General features: G+C 41.8%; 1 protein-coding gene across 5 annotated transcripts; it reads right to left on the bottom strand.

Moving 5' to 3' along the window:
- Positions 1-13,221: 13,221 nt before the first annotated feature.
- Positions 13,222-19,104, bottom strand: TMEM267 (transmembrane protein 267). Of its 5 annotated transcripts, none has more exons than XM_081881138.1 (4): positions 19,014-19,062; positions 16,547-16,672; positions 15,401-15,788; positions 13,222-13,677 (listed from the first exon to the last, which is right to left on the bottom strand). In XM_081881138.1, the coding sequence occupies exons 3-4, from the start codon at positions 15,722-15,724 to the stop codon at positions 13,342-13,344; spliced, it is 660 nt and encodes a 219-aa protein (XP_081737264.1). In that variant the 5' UTR covers positions 15,725-15,788; positions 16,547-16,672; positions 19,014-19,062; the 3' UTR covers positions 13,222-13,341. The 5 variants fall into 5 exon arrangements, with proteins under 5 accessions (XP_081737264.1, XP_081737263.1, XP_081737265.1 ...); XM_081881137.1 differs by lacking the exon at positions 19,014-19,062 and adding an exon at positions 18,455-18,541; XM_081881139.1 differs by lacking the exon at positions 19,014-19,062 and adding an exon at positions 18,455-18,532 and having other exon boundaries at positions 16,547-16,647.
- Positions 19,105-19,338: the final 234 nt, after the last annotated feature.

Raw genomic sequence — 19,338 nt, 5'->3', positions numbered from 1 at the left:
CTTGTAAATGTGTTTGTGGCAGAGGAGAGTGATTGTTCTTTGTTTTTGTTATAGTTTTTATTGTGTATTTTGATCTTATATTTTTATACTGTGAACTGCCCTGAGATCTGCGGATGAAGGGTGGTATACAAATTTAATAAATAAAATAGTAATAATAATATTTTAAATGAAATGAGGGCTTACCCGCTCATATTCTCAATCCAGGGGCTGCCAACACAGCATCTACAAGTTCTCATCTCCCTAGGTAAAGGGTAAAGGTAAAGGGACCCCTGACCGTTAAGTCCAGTCGTGGACGACTCTGGGGATGCGGCGCTCATCTTGCTTTATTGGCCGAGGAAGCCGGCATACAGCTTCTGGGTCATGTGGCCAGCATGACTAAGCCGCTTCTGGAGAACCAGAGCAGCGCACGGAAACACCGTTTCCCTGCTATGCTTAAAAGAAGCGGGTGTGTGGGTGTGATGCCCACAGCAGTTTCTTCAGCTTGCAAATACACAATGCACCCACAGGACCAAAAAGGTTGACAAGTCTCGTTTAACAACTCCCTAGCTGCGCTATGTGTTAAGTTGTGGGCGAACATATCAGACAACACAGCGATTCTTCCAAAGCAGCTCTTTATTTGTAAGTTGGAACAGAACTAAGCTGAGGAGCTCAGTCAGCCTGCTTATATAGAACTCCAGAACAATGTAACTGTTGCCATTTTCTAAAACTATCCAATCACTGAACGTCACTTTTCGATCATTCATTTGCATACAAAACTATCCAATCACTGAAGGTCACTTTTCGATCCTTCGTTTGCATAACTATCTACAGTATCCCCCTGCTGGCCCAGACTGAGAACTTGAGTACATAACACTATGCATTTTTTAAAAAAATATTTTTTATTGAAGATTTTCTTGTGTTACAAATAAAAAAGGGAAAGTACGTATAGCACCTCCACTTTCTTTTTTGCAGTTTGTTTACATTCAGAATGAGACCCTATTGCCATATACATTGTGCAGTTGTGGGGGGGGGGGAAGAGGGGAGAGAGCGATGGGGAGGAATAATGATCTTTCCTTTTTTAAAAAAATGATATTTATTAGAAGTTTAAAAATACAAAAAAGAAGAAAAAAACAGCAAAAAAATTAACAAAACATACATTACAATACATAAAAAAGACAGAAAACATAAGAACCAATACAACAATATCAATAAAAAAGAGAAAAAAAGAAAAACAAAACAAATCCAATATTCCATATCTTAATCTTCCAATTACTTGTTTCATCGACCTTCTCACACCTCCCTTTTTGTATTCTAGTTTAATTATTTGTTTCAGCAAATTCTTTCCATCTTTCTCAATTTTTATTAGATAATTTATCTTAACAGTCTAACCTTTTAATTAACTCAAGATGAATTTTAACAGGGAGAAATGTAAAGTATTGCACTTGGGCAAAAAAAATGAGAGGCACAAATACAAGATGGGTGACACCTGGCTTGAGAGCAGTACATGTGAAAAGGATCTAGGAGTCTTGGTTGACCACAAACTTGACATGAGCCAACAGTGTGACGCGGCAGCTAAAAAAGCCAATGCAATTCTGGGCTGCATCAATAGGAGTATAGCATCTAGATCAAGGGAAGTAATAGTGCCACTGTATTCTGCTCTGGTCAGACCTCACCTGGAGTACTGTGTCCAGTTCTGGGCACCACAGTTCAAGAAGGACACTGACAAACTGGAACGTGTCCAGAGGAGGGCAACCAAAATGGTCAAAGGCCTGGAAATGATGCCTTATGAGGAACGGCTAAGGGAGCTGGGCATGTTTAGCCTGGAGAAGAGGAGGTTAAGGGGTGATATGATAGCCATGTTCAAATATATAAAAGGATGTCACATAGAGGAGGGAGAAAGGTTGTTTTCTGCTGTTCCAGAGAAGCGGACACGGAGCAATGGATCCAAACTACAAGAAAAAAGTTTCCACCTAAACATTAGGAGGAACTTCCTGACAGTGAGAGCTGTTTGACAGTGGAATTTGCTGCCAAGGAGTGTGGTGGAGTCTCCTTCTTTGGAGGTCTTTAAGCAGAGGCTTGACGACCATATGTCAGGAGTACTCTGATGGTGTTTCCTGCTTGGCAGGGGGTTGGACTTGATGGCCCTTGTGGTCTCTTCCAACTCTATGATTCTATGATTCTATGATTCAACAAATCCTTTCCATCTTTCACTATATTCTGTTAATGATCTTTCCTTCTATTGCATAGTGTTTGTGGAGAAGGGCTTTCCTGACAGCCTTGTTTAAAGCAGTAGCACTCGGTGACATAATGCATGACATTTCCAGCAGCGGGAGGATCCTTCTATTTGTCTAAAGGTGAAAATGTTGCAAGTGGTGTGCACTTTTGACCAACGCCTCCCCCCCTTACAAAAGCCCGTATTATGATACGTATGGTTGCAACATAGGAAAGAAACATGGGGACAGGGACACACAGACACTCAGAGATGAGTCAACATTTGGTAGATGACAACTATGGCAACCTTTCCTATGCTGAAATCCAAAGATCAAAATCAATGTTTGTACCTCACAGAGAGCTTTGTTGTGGGAGGATGTGGAGGTGCGTCACAGGTCACCGTCGTTGACACAGCGGTGGCGGCATTAACATGGTAGGCAGATGGTTTCTTTAAACTTGGTGTGGTAGGGACGCGGGTGGCGCTGTGGTCTAAACCACTGAGCCTCTTGGGCTTGCCAATCAGAAGGTCAGCGGTTCGAATCCCTGCGACGGAGTGAGCTCCCGTTGCTCTGTCCCAGCTCCTGCCAACCTAGCAGTTCGAAAGCACACCAGTGCAAGTAGATAAATAGTTACCATTGTGGCGGGAAGGTAAACAGTGTCCCTGTGTTCTCTGGTTTCCATCACAGTGTTCCATTGCGCCAGAAGCAGTTTAGTCATGCTGGCCACATGACCCAGAAAGCTGTCTGTAAACAAATGCCGGCTCCCTTGGCCTGAAACTGAGATGAGCACCACAACCACATAATCACCTTTGACTGGACTTAACCATCCAGGGGTACTTTACCTTTTTTACCTTAAACTTGGTGCCTTTTTATCAGACCTCTGGGTCTTCCTACCTGTAATTATTATTGGGTTTCTGAGGAAACAGGGAAATCTGAAGGATTTGGATCTGGCCCAGACTCTTGGCATGCAGGTCCTATGCAATCAGCTCTGGAATGGGGGAGCAGCCCTTTGCAAGAGGGGCTGCCTGGTTCAAGATCAACGGAAGAATCAATGAGCCAGAGAAGGGAGACCTGCAGAATATCTGAGTTGGTCCCTTTGCTGTAACTGGCTTCTTAGCCTTCAAGATGGATATGTGAATGTGTTTCTGGCTTCATTTTGGGGGGGATCCCTAAAGGGTCATAAAACGAAGCTTTCAGTGGACAGGCACACTTATTGAGATTGAAATGCAGCAACTAAAGTCATTCCAGCCATTTGTTGTAACCTGGCTGGAACAAGCCCCCTAAAAATCCCAGCAACCAACTATTTCAAAATACTGTACTTAGTACCGGCAAACAAATGCCAGCAGCATCCAGAATGAGGAAACAGGACTACAGCAGGGGAAATAACTAACTCTCCCCGTTTCTTGTTCAACTTATTTGCCCCACGGCTGGCATGTGAAAAAAAACCAAGCCTGATTCTCACTAACTGAAATTGCACAAAATAATATTGAAGCAGTGACTTGGATCACTTTGCCATTTTTTTCCCCTATTTTGTTTTACAAATGTTATCAACTAACAGCCTTATACTCAGCATTCCTCAAGAATTCTAAGAAACCCAAATAACAGAAAGTGCAATTTTGAAATCAGTGCCGTCCATAATCTAGATTCCAAATGGCATCCAATTATATCTGGAGTGCAAAAACTTGCTTCCTTTAACTCAGGAACCCTTGTGCAAAATTTGGTTACCAGGTGTCCAAATGCATAGCGAACATCTTTCCAAAAAAATATAGTAGATAAGCACAATCATTATTAAATATAAATTCAATGGCAATATACATAATTATTTCATTGTTTAGAAAATGCTACATTCTTTGCCATTTCATTGGCGAAATTAGATCAATGGACAACAAAGGTCACTTCGGCACGGCCTGTTTACTGAGCATTCATCCTGAAATGTTTGCACTAAGTTTGCAGGGAGGTTAGATGACACCAGCTGTTCATTGAGCATTAAATTTTTATCTGTGTGACGGTTATTCAACATGTCTAGTAATTGTTATCCCATACATATATATGTGGAAGCGGGTTTGTCGTGCAAGAGCACCAAAACCACTTTAATTGTTCAGCATTCCCAGGCATGTAGAACAGACTGTATATGCAAGGAAGCCCCTTTCAAAAGTTAGTGTGAGCATGTAGAGTTTGGGTGGGTGAAAACTAGTAGGCTACATGGGGCGGTAGGTGGCCTGGCTAGTGGGCAAAGCCCTGCTTTCACCTTTGCACATTCATGGAGGGTTAACATCTGAAGATGGAACGCAGTATCCTTGTACTTCAAGTTTCCCCACCCATTATTGGCTACCACTTGTGGGGTGCAGAAATCTCAGAGTGTGATGACATCACAGCTTTTGCATGACAATCTGGTCCCTTCTAGAGTTTTTTGGACTCGAGTGCAGTTTTGGGTGGGAGCCCCAGCATCTACTGTGAAGTTTATTTGATAGTCCCTTGATAACTTTGGCATTCCATTCCTATTCAGTTCAATGGGATTTGGGCATGGACTAATGTCCTCCAGATCAGCCTCTGTGTTTTATTTCAAGACCACACTTCCCAGAAAATAGCCTCTGTACATTTCAGCCTGCAAAAAAAGAAATGCTACTTTAAAAAACAAACAAACAAACCCTTTGACTTGGCGTTCATCCTCAGAGGGAACAAAATGTCAACAGGAGGCAGCGTTGATGGTTATAAAGCAGCTGGCAGCCTAAATAAATGATCATCAATAAAGTGTGAAGTATTTGACAAGCAGGGTAGCTGCTAAACTAGTAGAACTGGATCTGCCAGGTAATCCAGACTAGGTCCTCTCTGGGTCCATCAGCCATTTTGGCCCTAGAGAAATTGTCAGGAAGAAATTGTCTTCAACCTTTCAACACGGTATTTACACAGTAGAGCTCTTGGGTTGTGCTTGAATGGTCCTGAAGCATAAACAGTGATGCAATAAAAATTGTAGGCTCATGTTCATCCATTGGGGGGCCGGGGGGGGGGCGGGAATCCAAAACCTACAGTCTGGCAATATTTGTATTAGGACCAACTGAAGTGCCACAAAGTAGAGAGCAAAATGTTATGTTCTCTAGAATTCTTCCCCAGGCTTAAACCAAAAGAGGACAGAAAATGGCTTGGGAGAAAGTAAAAAAAGAAAGAAGGACCCGATAAAAAAATCACAGGCTACTCCAAATGACTTATTTATTGTCCTGCTTTGCTTGCAGGGCATTTCTTTGTCTTCCTGTTATTTATTCCTCCCAAAGTTTTCCATGCATTTCCCCATCACTTTCCTAACTGCAAGAAGCCTGTTTCTTTTTTTATGTGCATTTGTAGTACTGTATTAGGGTGACAAAGTGCTATAATTTGCTTCGACTGTGCCAACCTGAATTTCCCTGCTGTGCACTTGAATCCTTCCCCCCAAATACTGATGCTCTGGAGATGTCCTCCTTACCTGCAGCTTATTTATCTCCTTTTATTATCTTGCACTTCCTCCCATTGGGAGCACAGAGCAGCTATCAGTTATACTCACCACCACAAGCACTAATTTTCACCACTGAAATGGATTTAGAACCAGCAGAACTGCACAGGTGAACCAATCAGGGTTGTTCCTTATCCTGTTTACCATCATTTCTGGCAATGGTACTTATGGGAGGCTGCACTGTTAGAGGCAGTTAGGATGAAGAACTGGGAGCCCATCATCAGCCATTATCATTAGTAATTATCATCATCATCATCATCATCAAAGTTATTTATGAATCACTTCTTCAATTCAATATACAACAAAACCATTTATAAAATATATGCATATATAAAACAACTTAAACCTTTTCACCTATATGAAAAAAATTAAGTAGCTCATATGAATATATTTAAAATTCTAAACAGCAGGTATGAGGAAGAACCTTTGGCTCACCAAAAGTTGCTGACAACTCCTATTAGCATGAGCAATGGCCAGAGATGATGGGAGTTGCAGTTCAGCAACATCTGGAGGGCCAATAATTCTACAAAATAAGAAAGGTTAAGGGCAGATAGCTTCATGGAAACAAACATGGGAGGGCTTGGCTACTCATTGCAATGGCTATGCTCTATGTCTGCTGTTAGAGGCAGTTTGCCTCTGAAAACCTGTTCCTGGGAAGGACAAGTGAGGAGAGTCCACTCAGGTCTTGCTTGTGGGTTTCCCACAGGCAGGTCACTGGGAGAACGGGATGCTGGACTAGATGGGTCTTTGGTCGTATCCAGCAAGGTGCATCTTAGATATTCAGTTGCAAGTAACTGCCAAAGAGTGGGGAACCTCAGAGCTATGGACCAAATGTGGCCCCTTTGGCCTCTCCATGCAGCCATCCAAGATTCTCCCAAACCTAGGCCAGCCTCTCTCCCCTCATTTAAAAATACATTAAGTGCTATAAAGGATATTGCTTTCATATGCAAGCTTATGCAGCATTTCACTGACTGATAACACCTGCACCTGCCATAAGCTAATGACAAGTAGCAGGTTCTTGGATTTTATCATTGCTCAAGTCATTTGACACCTGACAGGAAAGTGAAGCCAAAGTTCACAAAGCAAAACACAAATAGGTGAGATGGTGTATGTGCTGTAGTGCAGGTAGCACCAAATTCTTTTAAGCTTCCAAGTGTTCTAAGGTTGAGGGTGATTAAACACTTAGAACAGAGGCAAACATCAATTAGATTGTGTCGGGTGCCAAAGGCCATTTGAGAAATTCACTGCGTGCAAGAAAGTTGTGCCAAGTGGGCATATTAACAGTCCATGCAATTAGCTTATTTTTTTTCAGGCAAGGGAGTCGAGTGTCAAAACAAGTAAGTCAGGGATGAGGAACCTCAGCCATCCCTTATTTCCCACCCACTCGCTACTTACTGGCCTGCTCAGCACCCTCCTTGAAGTCTGACAATGCTTCTCTCTTTCCTGTGTGTACAAATTCATATTTGTTGCTCTGCCTACTTTTGCCTCCACCCCTGTCCAAAACTGGCTCAAGACCCTCAGAAGGGAATATGCCCCTCAAGCCTGAAAAATGTTATCTAGCCCTGTGGCCATTGAACAGTTGTTACAATTAAGCACACAACTTAAACACAAGTTTGCTACTGTTATCCCGTCTGTGAAAAGACGGCTCCTCCTCCTTTCTCTTTCCCCAGTGCTTTAGCAAGCTCTTCCCAAATACACTTGCAAACATCTCTGCAACCCTGAGGACTAGTAAGCATTTTTTGCTAACTTTTGGATTATAGCAAGAACAGGCATTGACAAAGCAGTCTACCTTTTACACATTTTTGCTTCTGCAGCTGACACATGCAACCCTGATAAGGATCCAGGTGAATATAGGACTGCACTCTCAATCTCCAAACGTGCAATTTACAAGATGTGCTGATATTTTAAATGGTGTGTGTGTGTGTGTGTGTGTGTGTGTGCGCGCGCGCAGTGGATGGGTCAGTTTCTTGTCTCCTTGACCCTAGCAGGGCATCACAGTGAGGATTGTTAGGACTTCAAAGCACCACACAGGGCTTGCAGAGAGTCCTGAATGGTGCTTCAAAGTGCATCTGATCAGCAGGCTGGCAGACAGCAGACAGCAGCCAACAGCCAGCCTTCCTGCAGGGATTGGCTGTGTGATCAAGTTACCCATAGGCAACTGCCCCATTGCAAATTGAGCAATATCTCTACCTACCCCTACGCCCAATGGCTTGGTGGGGTGTAGTTTGGGGGGAAATGGCCTTCTGGACCAAATTGAGTCTCACGGCATGCCAGATTTGGCCTGCAGTTGCCCACCCATTTTAAACATTCTCTTGTAAAGTTAAGTCCAGTCGCGAACGACTCCGGGGTTGCGGCGCTCATCTCACTTTACTGGCCGAGGGAGCAGATGTTTGTCCGCAGACAGTTTTTCTGGGTCATGTGGCCAGCATGATTAAGCTGCTTCTGGTGAAACCAGAGCAGCACACGGAAACACTGTTTACCTTCCCGCCGGAGCGGTACCTATTTATCTACTTGCACTTTGACACGCTTTCGAACTGCTAGGTTGGCAGGAGCTGGGATTGAGCAACAGGAGCTCACCTTGTTGCAGGGATTCAACCACTGACCTTCTGATCGGAAAGCTCAGTGGTTTAGACCACAGCGCAACTATCTCCACCATGTCTCACTTAAGCGAGTGTTACTTATGGCAACGGGCTTGTTAATTTTGGGAACAGATGGAAGTTTGGTGTAACCCATCAAAGTGAGTCATATATTCTTAACACATGCTTCACAGCCACCGGTATTTTGATAAAACATGACTTTAAATTATGCAAATCTAGTAAAGCATCTGGCAAGCTAAATTGTATGAACATGCCAATGGCTGTTGTGGAGGGAAGTATCACTTCCTGGTGTTTACTTATGCAAGCATTTAACAAATAAAAATAAGTTATGATAAAAAATTGCAATGGGAATCCTTTTGTCAAACATTTTTAATGCCACAGTAGTGTTAACTAGGAAAACGATACAGTCAGACAGTAGTAGTCACAGTTGTGGTCCAGAAACAACACAAAATACTTTGAAGATAACACAATACCAGTGTATTAAAAGGAAACACATCACTCTAGCCCCCTCCCCCCTGCAGCTTTAAGGAATGAAAATCAGCTAGGTAATAATTCTATGGGTGACAAGAAGTTGGAGTGAAAAGGATTGTTAAAAAACAAACACATACCCAGTCCCAGTCAGGTAAAGCATTTTAGGACTTCTGTTGTTCTTAATACAAGTTTTGAACACAATCACTGGATTTAGAGATCCAAATTTGGCCTTTAGAACATACCAAGTTCATAGTAGTACTCCATTTAAGCAGCTGAACTTTTAGATACTCAGGGGAAATTCAAGTAACTGCTTCACAGGGTTATTGTGTGACATGCTTGCTGTATACTAGACTAATTCCATGGAATGGTCCTTCATTAATATGATACGAGCCGTTGATATATTGTACGGGTCATAAAATCAAGTTAAGTGGCAATTTTCAAGTAAACATTTTCTATCTGTCTTGCAAATGATAAGCCTGGTCCCTAAGCGACCAGAAAGTGATAACCTTACAGTGCTTCTTGCATAACTAGCTAACTTAGTTCTTCTACTTGGCCCCACAGAGACTGCTATACACACCCAATGGATCCTTATGCTTTAGGTCATATTTTATGACTGGTTGTTGTAAGCTGCTTTTGGAAGTTAAGTTTGGTTGAAAAGCAGGTTATTTTAACATAAAATGCAGATAGTACTATTACAGTTTTGTAAAAATGCTAATGCAAGCAAGGAACGTACAGAAACTGTGCTGTGGGATAACCATACCGGCTGGCTTTTCTCTTTTTTCCATTAATCACGTAACTACAGTGGTGCCCCGCAAGACGAACGCCTCGCAAGACAGAAAACCCGCTAGATGAAAGTGTTTTCCGTTTTGGAGGCGCTTCGCAAAACGAATTTCCCTATGGGCTTGCTTCGCAAGACGAAATGTCTTGTGAGTTCCTACGGGGTTTTCCCCCCCTTTCCCTAAGCCCCATAGCCGCTTATCAGCTGATCCGCTGATAAGCCACTTATCAGCAGATCTGCTAAAAGCCGCTAAACCGCTAAGCTGTCAATGGGCTTGCTTCGCAAGACGAAAAAACTGCTATACGAAGAGCCTCACGGAACGGATTAATTTCGTCTTGCGAGGCACCACTGTACTGTATTGGCCTAAAATTGGCCACTTTTTTGCAGTCTCACTCTTACTTCAAAACAAAAGCAATTAAAATGTTACATTGTAACATGTTATATTTTTACACTGCTTTACTCACCAGCTGCCTTAAGACATGCCTCTTCAGGGGAGAGAAGAATCATCCATAGCAAGCTGAGTTCTACAAGGCTAATTTTCCCTACAAATCCGCATGGATTTTATTCTTTTATCTGCAACTTACATGGTTACTGCATAATTTGAAACAGAAGTCATATAGGTGAGAATTTCCCTTATCACAATAATTATATCTAGGAAAGTCTTTGTTAATTTTCTCCCCATAGTTGGTTGTGTACAGCATCTTCCTTCTCCTTCCATAAAATTGAAATGGCTTGCCTAACCCTACTATAGATAGTGGGGGGATGAGGAGGTGGTGCCCCAGAGAGCTCAGTCAGTAGAACATGAGACTCATAATCTCAGGGCTGTGGGTCTGAGCTCCACATTGGGCAAAAAGATTCCCACATTGCTGGGGGATGGACTAGATGACCCTGGTGGCCCCTTCCACCTCCACAATTCTATAAAACAGATATATTTCTTCTATGAAGATGAATGCCTGTGCTTCCATAACACAACCACTGCATAGCAATACACAATGTCTAAAAATGATGAACAGCAAAAGAAACAAAACATGGGCTGATGCAATTGAACCCATGTGCTCCCATCCAGAAAAGCATGCCAAAAATTGTAAAAACCAAAGATGTATCCCAAAGGCAGGAAGCCAGCAACAGACATAATTACACACACAGTCCCCCATAAGGTTGCAATCACACAATTTATCAACAGATAAATCTTCCTAGAATTGTGTGCCACTGCTTGCAGGACCGAAGCCTAAAACAATTTAGCTCTAAAACTTGAACAAAATGCTTGCCAGTAAGTTGTGTGACATGTACTAAAAACCCTTAAGGCACCCAAACATGAGTAGATAGCAATTTATTTATATGTGAAAATTGTATCCATCTTTAGAACAACTGCTTTAAAAAGAAAAAAAAGATACTCACAAAAACAGTATGATTTTTGTGGGGGGTTGCTGATTATTTTCTTATTAAGGCCATCAGAGAAATATAATAATTTTCATGTAATTAGTGTTTTGTGGCTAATTGCTTTCTAAAACCTCAGTCACTAAATTGAACACTGTTCTATTTGACACAGTGACAATTAACCTAACTGGGAAAAGCAGCACATTCCCAAAATACTTCATTTAGGAAAAATATATATATACCTCTTTATTAAAACAAAAATATTGAACTAGGATTTTTGGCACTGTGCTAAACAACTTCAAATAAGGCTCCTGCTCAACACAGAAAAAAATGGCTTAAAGCATTAGAGTAAGTTCCCTTGCATTATCTGCACTATTATCTGTGTGCAGTCTTCCAACTAAATTATACTCACAGCAGACCTAATGAAATTAAAGGACCTTAGTCATGTTTAGTCATTTCAATGGGTCTACTCTGATTAAAACTGTGTTAAATTTTACCCTATAATATGATTCTCTGACCAATGCAGGGAATCAAAGTACTAACCCAGGCTTGATTGTCTGCGTAGATGATTGTGGAGATCACAGAGGTAAGTGACATAGCAGTCCGTTTAAGTCACAGTGCACCAGTACAGAGCTTGCTCCAAAAAACTGGGAAGTGGAACAGTGGTAAGAAAATGACCGCCAGGAAAACATTTGCAGGGAGTACCCCTGAAACCATGGCTGATATATCAGTCATAAGAGGAGCTGATTGCTGAGTATATGTTAAATTTCAATAACCTGGACCTTTCTTCAAGAACTTTTAAGAAACAATGAAATTTTAGGATGGCGGTTAATTGGCAAGTCTGGTCCCCTGGTATAAGTTTGTATATGGAGTTTTAAAAAATCTATAGAAGAGATTCCCAAAGGATAAGAAAATCTTAACAATTCTTATCTGTGTTCATTTGTCCTACTGCTGAATACATTTGTTCACACCAGGAGTCAGATGATTTGCAATGAACCAAAAGTGTGTTAACTAGTTCCAAGTTTCTGTTGTTGACGTTTACAGATCTAAAACAAAAATTACTCCCTGCCCCAGTACAGACCAAGTCATTATTTACGATCTTCTGAGCAAACCCTGCTGGTTGCGCTGATTGTTACTTGGTGATAACATCAACCCTCTTAAAAATGTCTCTTACAAATTTGTATGTTTACCCAAGTTTTCCTGAACTCTCAATTCAATCTTTATTTTGTTTTGTACACTGCTCAGTTTTATTTGTGGTGCTATTAATATGGAGAACTTTTTTGAAATCAAACCTGCACTTTCATACAGTGGTGCCCCGCAAGACGAATGCCTCGCAAGACGAAAAAACCGCAAGACAAAGAGACTCGCGGAACGGATTCTTTTCGTCTTGCGAGGCACCACTGTACATGCAAAGTTTGCAAGAGTGTTCTACACTACACATTTACCAGTAGTCCCTAAACTCATTAAGAAAAAGGCCCCCACAAGGGCTACTTCAGTGCAATCCTATGAATTTCTACTTAGTAGTCCCACTTAGCTCACTGAGTCTCTCTCCAGGCCTAGAATTGCAACCTAAGCCAGCTGCTTAAAGTCTCTTAACTTGAAATGAACGGGTATGTAGTAAACAAAACACAATGCTATTACAGTACAAGTTAACAAAGCAAAGAGGTGCTGTCATTCACTAAAATAAATATAATAAAATAAGACAACAAATTAAAACATTTCAGAAACACTGACCTTCGGGAATCTAGCTAAAGTTGAACTTATCCTGGAACCTAGCTAGGAAGGACAAGAGCCCAGACCATTTTAAGGTAGAGGATTTCAACTGATAACATTTGGTGTCCTATGTTTATAAAACACATATAAAATTAGACTTGAAGAGGCTATGATTTAACTCACCCAAATGGATTGTGGTGATATAAAATATATACAAACTGCGCCTTAGCAGCATTTTGTTTCTTTCAGGATAGCACTAACCAAAAAAGCTGCATGCAAAACCATACTCCCCCTACAAAAAATATATATTATGGCATGCTGTTCACATTAAGGCATAAAGGAATTTGCTGGCAGACTCAGGAAAGCACAACATTCCCCACAAACCTGTCTGTTCAACACAATTGCCCTGCTTACACTTTTGTTGGCCAACTCACACATTACCATTTTTTAAGTGAACACCTAAAAATGTACACAGATAAGATTTCTTTAAGCAATATATCCCCCCTGGGACTGGCAAAGGGAGGGACATGGAAGTGAATAGCTGCTATTACTGATACTTTACAAAATACTTAAGTGATTTTGGAATTTAAAAAAATGTGCAGGAGACGCTAGTGAGATTGCTTGGGCATGTTCATTACTTTGTGCAGCAGTGGTTTCAGAGAATCAACATTAAACACAGAAAACATGAGGCAATTACTTCAGTGATGCAAACACTACCATTCTAGATTATCATTAGACATCAATGCGCATCCCATGTTTGGTTGCCATCAGTTCTCTTGTTCCTGTTAAATACATAATAAAAGAACAGAGATGAGGTAATGATGCCGTGATTGCCACATAAAGCCAGTAAGGCAAGGGCGCAGTCTTTCCAAATGGGCAGATCCACAGGCCATGACGAATTGCATCTCGAACGTGATGCGAAGTCCAAGAGATAAACAGCATCCAGGGAAGAAAGCACCAGGAATCCTTCAGCTTGAAAAGGTGCATAATAAACTTTAATGTCAAACACACAAGAGGGATCACAGTAGAACAGTGAAGGAATGGTCTTCGTGGGAGAGTCAGGGCAGCCTATGGGAAAGAAAAGCACAGTGTACAGTGGCAGCCAGAATTACAAGGAACAGTTTATGTGACTCTTGACAGCTAGAATCTTCTTCATTTATCTCCATTTTGAGAGAAATCAACACATAGCCCAGAAAGGACTCCATGATCAGATACTGTATATTTCATGCTTTGTGTGTGCTCTGTTATTCTATGTGTTGGTGGAATATATGCCATTCCGTTTGTTGCCTTCTCACTGTAAGCCATGGGATGTTTTCCGACCACCAATAGAGACTGGAGTCTAAACTATGTGGATATTTGCCTCTGTTCAGCAAAGCAGTTCTTAATGTTAAAGGAACTAATGAAGCTATGTTGCTTATTATCTTTTAAAAACTATTGTGTTCTTAGTTGATGGCAGTTGTAAGCTGCCTTGGGCAACTCATGTGAGTCGGAAAAATGGAATATAAATGATAAAACTGTTTGAAAATGTAAGAGAATAGTTTACTTTTTATGCTACATTTTACTTTTCAGTCATTTGATTAATTCATCCAAACCAAACAAAAACATTCAGATATGGTCTTGAGGATGCTCAAGCACTTAAAGTGCATGGAACTAATATACATGGCATATTATAGTAAAAGTAAATGTCATAATATAGTAAAAGTAAATATTATCAGACATTTGTAAGCCATACTGGGAGTGTTTTTCTGCTGAAGAGCAGGAGAAAAATTCTTTAAATAAACAATAAAAGTGAAAACCAATTAAAAATAAAACAATTCTACCATATTAGTTAAGACAAATGGCAGTTGGGGAGGGAAGCAAAATAAAAAGTTTGAAAATAAGAATCCTACATGCACATGAACTTCTTGTGAAGTGTGCCACCTACTGGGAAAAGGTATAGAAAAGCAATTTCAATGTGGTCCTCCAATGCATTCTATAAATATTAAACTGGCACACTAAAATATGTTATACTTAATATTTCTGATCTGAAGCAGTTCCAAATTACAGATACACTGGTTGGACAAGGCTAGCATCACAACCAAACCTCTTTATCCTGGTGGATAATTTACACCTGCATAGTGAATCCTAGTCACTGTGGCAAAGCTGTTGTGCTGCTATTAGTCTGGGTCAGCAGTTTAGGAACTTTCACCACTAAGCCCAAGTTTTACAGCCTGTGCAACTTTTTCTGAATGCTGTACAGAAAAGCCCCTGAACCTGACATTTGGAGAGTTTGTAAGTAAAGAATTTTTAACTTACTAAATGTGTGGTCTTTCTCTACGCTGGGGGAAGGAGTTTAGAAGGGAAAATCTTAAAGGTCTAACAGCCTATTATTTCCATGCTTTACTTTGATGCATATTTTAAATCTCTGATAGGGTTATCTCACCAAAGAGTATTTTAACCAAACCTGGACCTTGGCATCCAGGGAATTCTCCCTTTACACTATTTTTCCTTACCACCAACAGTTTCGCCCTAAAATTAAATGCAAAGTATTTCCTAGCTCTGGAGACTAATCAGCATAAAAAGCTATCCAACTCCCACCCCCATCAAATCCAAAACTGATAAGAGAAGAGGGATGGCACATCAGGGTGGCTTGCACTGAAGTCTGCCCTTCAAACCTGAGCACAACCAAGTAATCAAATGGAAAATTTTAACATGAAATTAACATTAAAAATACTTCCAATGGTTTTGGTTCAAATTATGCATATATGGTTTTTTTAAAAAATCCAGGTAATTAAACTGTGGTTTTGCTTACCTGTAATGAAAGAGATCCAGCTAGAACAAAGTGATCCACATCAATGACAGATGAAAGAAAGCCAGCTAAAATGACTTCTGTAAAGTCACTTTTCTTCTTGAGTCCTATCACTATTGCCCAAGACCAAAATCCCACAACACCATGCACAGTGTTATCAGAGAGTGCTCGCAGCCAGTCATTCTGCTGAATGACGGAAAACTGCAGAAGTCTATCTGCTACAAAGCAGAAAAACCCCAATCCTAGGCTTGAAATTACAGAAGCTGTGCTGAATGACTGGAGAAGAGCATGGGCCTTTTCAGTCTCAGATGCCATAGCAAGCAACATGTCTCCATGCACAAAATGCCATCAGGATACATTCGGTCCATTGTCTGTTAAATCTTCAGTCATTCTGTAATTATCAGAGAAAGCTTAATGAGAGGACTTATCAGTACTAAAAATGTGTTTCCTTAAATGAGCAGAAAGATCACAGAACAGCACAGAAATCTAAGAGCCAAATAAGAATCTCTGTAAGCACATTTTTCCGGTTCACTGTTCCATACAAAGCTAAATCTGTGCATATTACGTCAACCAGTGTCCTAGTTGAAACCTGCATTTCTTATAGCACTCATTTTTATGCACAGTACCTCTCCTCTGCCCTTCTGCTTGCCTACATTTTCAAAGCTCACAGCTAGTATCTGTTCTAGCTATTATTCCATCTCATCTGCCACATCTGCTTTGATATAGGCTTTCTTCATTCTTGCTTCTTGTTTGCACCCTGAAGCCTGCCCTGGGTCCAGAAGAAACACCTCAATGCATGCAGCTGTGTGCTCTTTTTCGTTTTTCATAAAAATATCTTCAAAAAGACAAATATAACTTTGCAGCTCTGGCTGTTCTGAGAAAGGTAAAATCAGCACATGGCGTTCCAGGCTAGTTTTGCAGCACTCGCAACAAAGGAAATCATCCTTCACTAAGTTAATGAACGTATGAGTCATAATTAATGTTGCTTGTTAATTAACTAGTGATTTCTAATTAGTTTACTACTTCTTGCCAAACACATTCACTTTGCCCAGTTCTTGTCACAGACAGGGAAGATACTTTCTGAATGTTACATCCAAAGTGTACTACAGTGGTTGTGAAACTGGGTACAGAATTTATTCAAAATAATACCTGAACACTGGATGAGAATATGGATAAACTCCATAATCACAGCTCTGTAATGGAGAACTTTTTGGCATGCCCTTTTCTCAGCCACCATGAGAGAGTTCAAGCTGCAGCAGTTACAAAAAGGTAAAGCTGGAGAATGTGGTGGAAGCAAAATAAATTAGTGAGGAACTAGTGTTTCACCAGACCAAGAACTGCAATACCCGTAGGAGAGATGTGTGAAGCCCAAGCTGGAAAAACAAACTTACCCAGGTTAGTTAGGAGACTAAGTTACACCTGTGCTTAAACTTTGCAGGCAGTAGCAATAGGGAACAGGAAAGTGGAACTATACAGAGGTTAGTATCACAATGTTACATGCATAAAATCAGGGATGCCTAAAATCAACGCATGGCCCTCCAGCTACAGGTACACTGCAACTCCCAGTATTCCTGACCATTGGGCCATATAGGCTTGGGATAAAGGGAACCAGAGTCCAGCAATGTCTGAGTAGGCCAAAGGTTGCCCACTCCTGCCCTAAATCTTACATTAAGAGTGGAAGGAAGGAACTATCACACTATACATAATAACAAATACAGGCTTGCCACTATGCACACAATTTAGCAAGGGATATGGGCTGGGGAGAAGAGGGCAGCCAAATCTGCATTATTCTAAGAAGAGTACTTTATAATACATGACCTAAATATATGTACTGTTTTAACCTTCACATCCATACATCTAAAATGTTGCATGTAAAGTCACCCTTAGTATACATTTTAGCGACTAAGAGATAATCAGAATCATAGTTTTATATTGTCTAGACATATGTTAGCCAGTAATAATCCAGTATGAACTACTGCCCATTTTTCAAGTTGTCTCATCTTGCCTATGTTATCAATCCACTGTTTTCAGCAAGATTGGTCTGTAGCACATCAACCAGCTAGTTTGGATCTCTGTTGAGCACTTCAGAACTAACCTACTTTGACTACCTAACTAGCAATAAACACTGACCCAACCCAAGATCCTGCAACTCCCCTTTCTAGCTCAGGCTTGTAAATAACTACCCACTCATCCAATGCATGCAAGAATCATAAACCAGGCAACAAGGCAGAAAAGTACTACAAAATCTGGCTCTTGATTTATTTTATGTTATAATGACTAATATAGGAATGTGCAGGCCAATTATCAATAAAGACTTTGTGGCATTCTTTGCAAGGCAATTTGAGCTCCTTTCCACTCCTGCCCCCTACCTTTCTTCCTAAAGGGACTGGATGAACGTTCCAGCTGTGTATGATTTCTGAGCTATTTTAATCCTAACACAACAAAGCCCAACCCTGTTCCTGCCCTTGCTTCAACAACACATTCAAAATCCCACCTCCACTTTCTATTGCCTCCATTTCTATACTTCAGTTCAGCTCAAACCTGGACATCCCCTTTGTCCTAGTGCCTATAAATACCCCCCCAACCTTCACCATGGCTGCTTCAAGGCCTACTCTCAGATCTTATACCTCCATGGAGCATCCTCAGGCACTTCCTTCCCTCATCTTCTCCCCCTCAGCCGGGATTTTAACCTCTCATAGCCACCACTGTGAGTCTGAGTCACTCTACTCCCTTCTAATCTAATCCTCACCCTTACACCTTATAATAAGAATACTAATAGACTTGTATATAGCAGCATGAGTACACAGTGGGGGCTTTGCAGAGCACAAGAAGGCAGTCCTTTGCCCTGAGCAGCTGTGTGTGTGTGTGCATTTTATATATATATATATATACATACACACACACACACACACATATATATATATATACACACACACACATATATATATACACACACACATATATATATATATACACACATATACACACATATATACACATATATATACACATACACACACACACACACACACACACACACCCATCACGACTGGGTACCTGTTCCCCTAAGCAGCAAGCAGAAACTCAATGGGGGAAGCTGTACCTTCGCATGGAAAAGCAGTCATTTGTGACTGCGAGGAAAAGAAGAGGATATAGATCAATTTACCGTATTATTATTTATTGAATTTATATACCGCCCTATACCCAGAGGTCTCAGAGCGGCTCAATAGAGCGTCGATAGCCTGGGTTAGCTCAGTTGGTACAGCATGAGACTCTTAATATCTGGGTCGTGGGTTCGAGCCCCACGGTGGGCTGGGCTAGATGACCCTCGCGGGCCCTTCCAGTTCTGCGGTTCTGTCTGCCCCGGTCGCCTTCCCCGTACTTTCCAAGGCCCTGTCGAGCTTCTGCCCACCACGCCGGGGGCTGAATGCTCTCCCTCGGGACGCCGCACCGAGTGGCGAAGGCGAGGAACCGGCTAGGCGCACCCCGGGCGACCCGCGCCATCCCTTCCCTCCGCCGCCCTCGAGAGCAGCCGCCGCTCCCTTCCTCTTCCTCCCCCCCGCCGGCCTCCAACCGCCCCCTCAGCGCCGCCCAGCGACCCTCTCGCCCTGCTCACCTCCTTCAGCAGCGCCAGAGGAATGGGTGGCGGCGCATGCGCCGCCCCGCCCACCGGCGCCTTTCTCTCGCTCTCTCGGCATCCTGGGAGAGTGGCAGGAGCGCCGCCCACCCGCCTTAGCGACGGCGCGTTCCTTCCTCTCGCTTCGCAGTCAAGAGATAGGGTTAAAATGTCGTTTATGCTACAAGCAAGGCAATTGACGAGAGCGGCTCTTCCTCTTCCTGAACGCAAATGTGTGCAGAGGGGGGGGGGGGAGTGGCATGCAGAGGTTTCCATATGAGTGGTAGAGCAGATGCTCCAAATCTCCTCTGTACCTCCTGTAAGC

This window comes from Podarcis erhardii (genome assembly GCF_964252035.2).
Source record: "Podarcis erhardii genome assembly, chromosome: 11".
Lineage (NCBI taxonomy): Eukaryota > Metazoa > Chordata > Lepidosauria > Squamata > Lacertidae > Podarcis > Podarcis erhardii.
The sequence above is the reverse complement of the archived record's forward strand: the minus strand, read 5'-3'. Positions and strand labels throughout refer to the sequence as shown.

What these genes read in the sequence shown, in the direction of transcription:
- TMEM267 (XM_081881140.1), bottom strand. Translation starts at nt 15,724, where the DNA reads ATGTTGCTTGCTATGGCATCTGAGACTGAAAAGGCCCATGCTCTTCTC. An exon ending in CTGGATCTCTTTCATTACAG is followed by an intron (nt 13,678 to 15,400) that starts GTAAGCAAAACC and finishes TCTTTCCCATAG; the next exon opens with GCTGCCCTGACTCTCCCACG.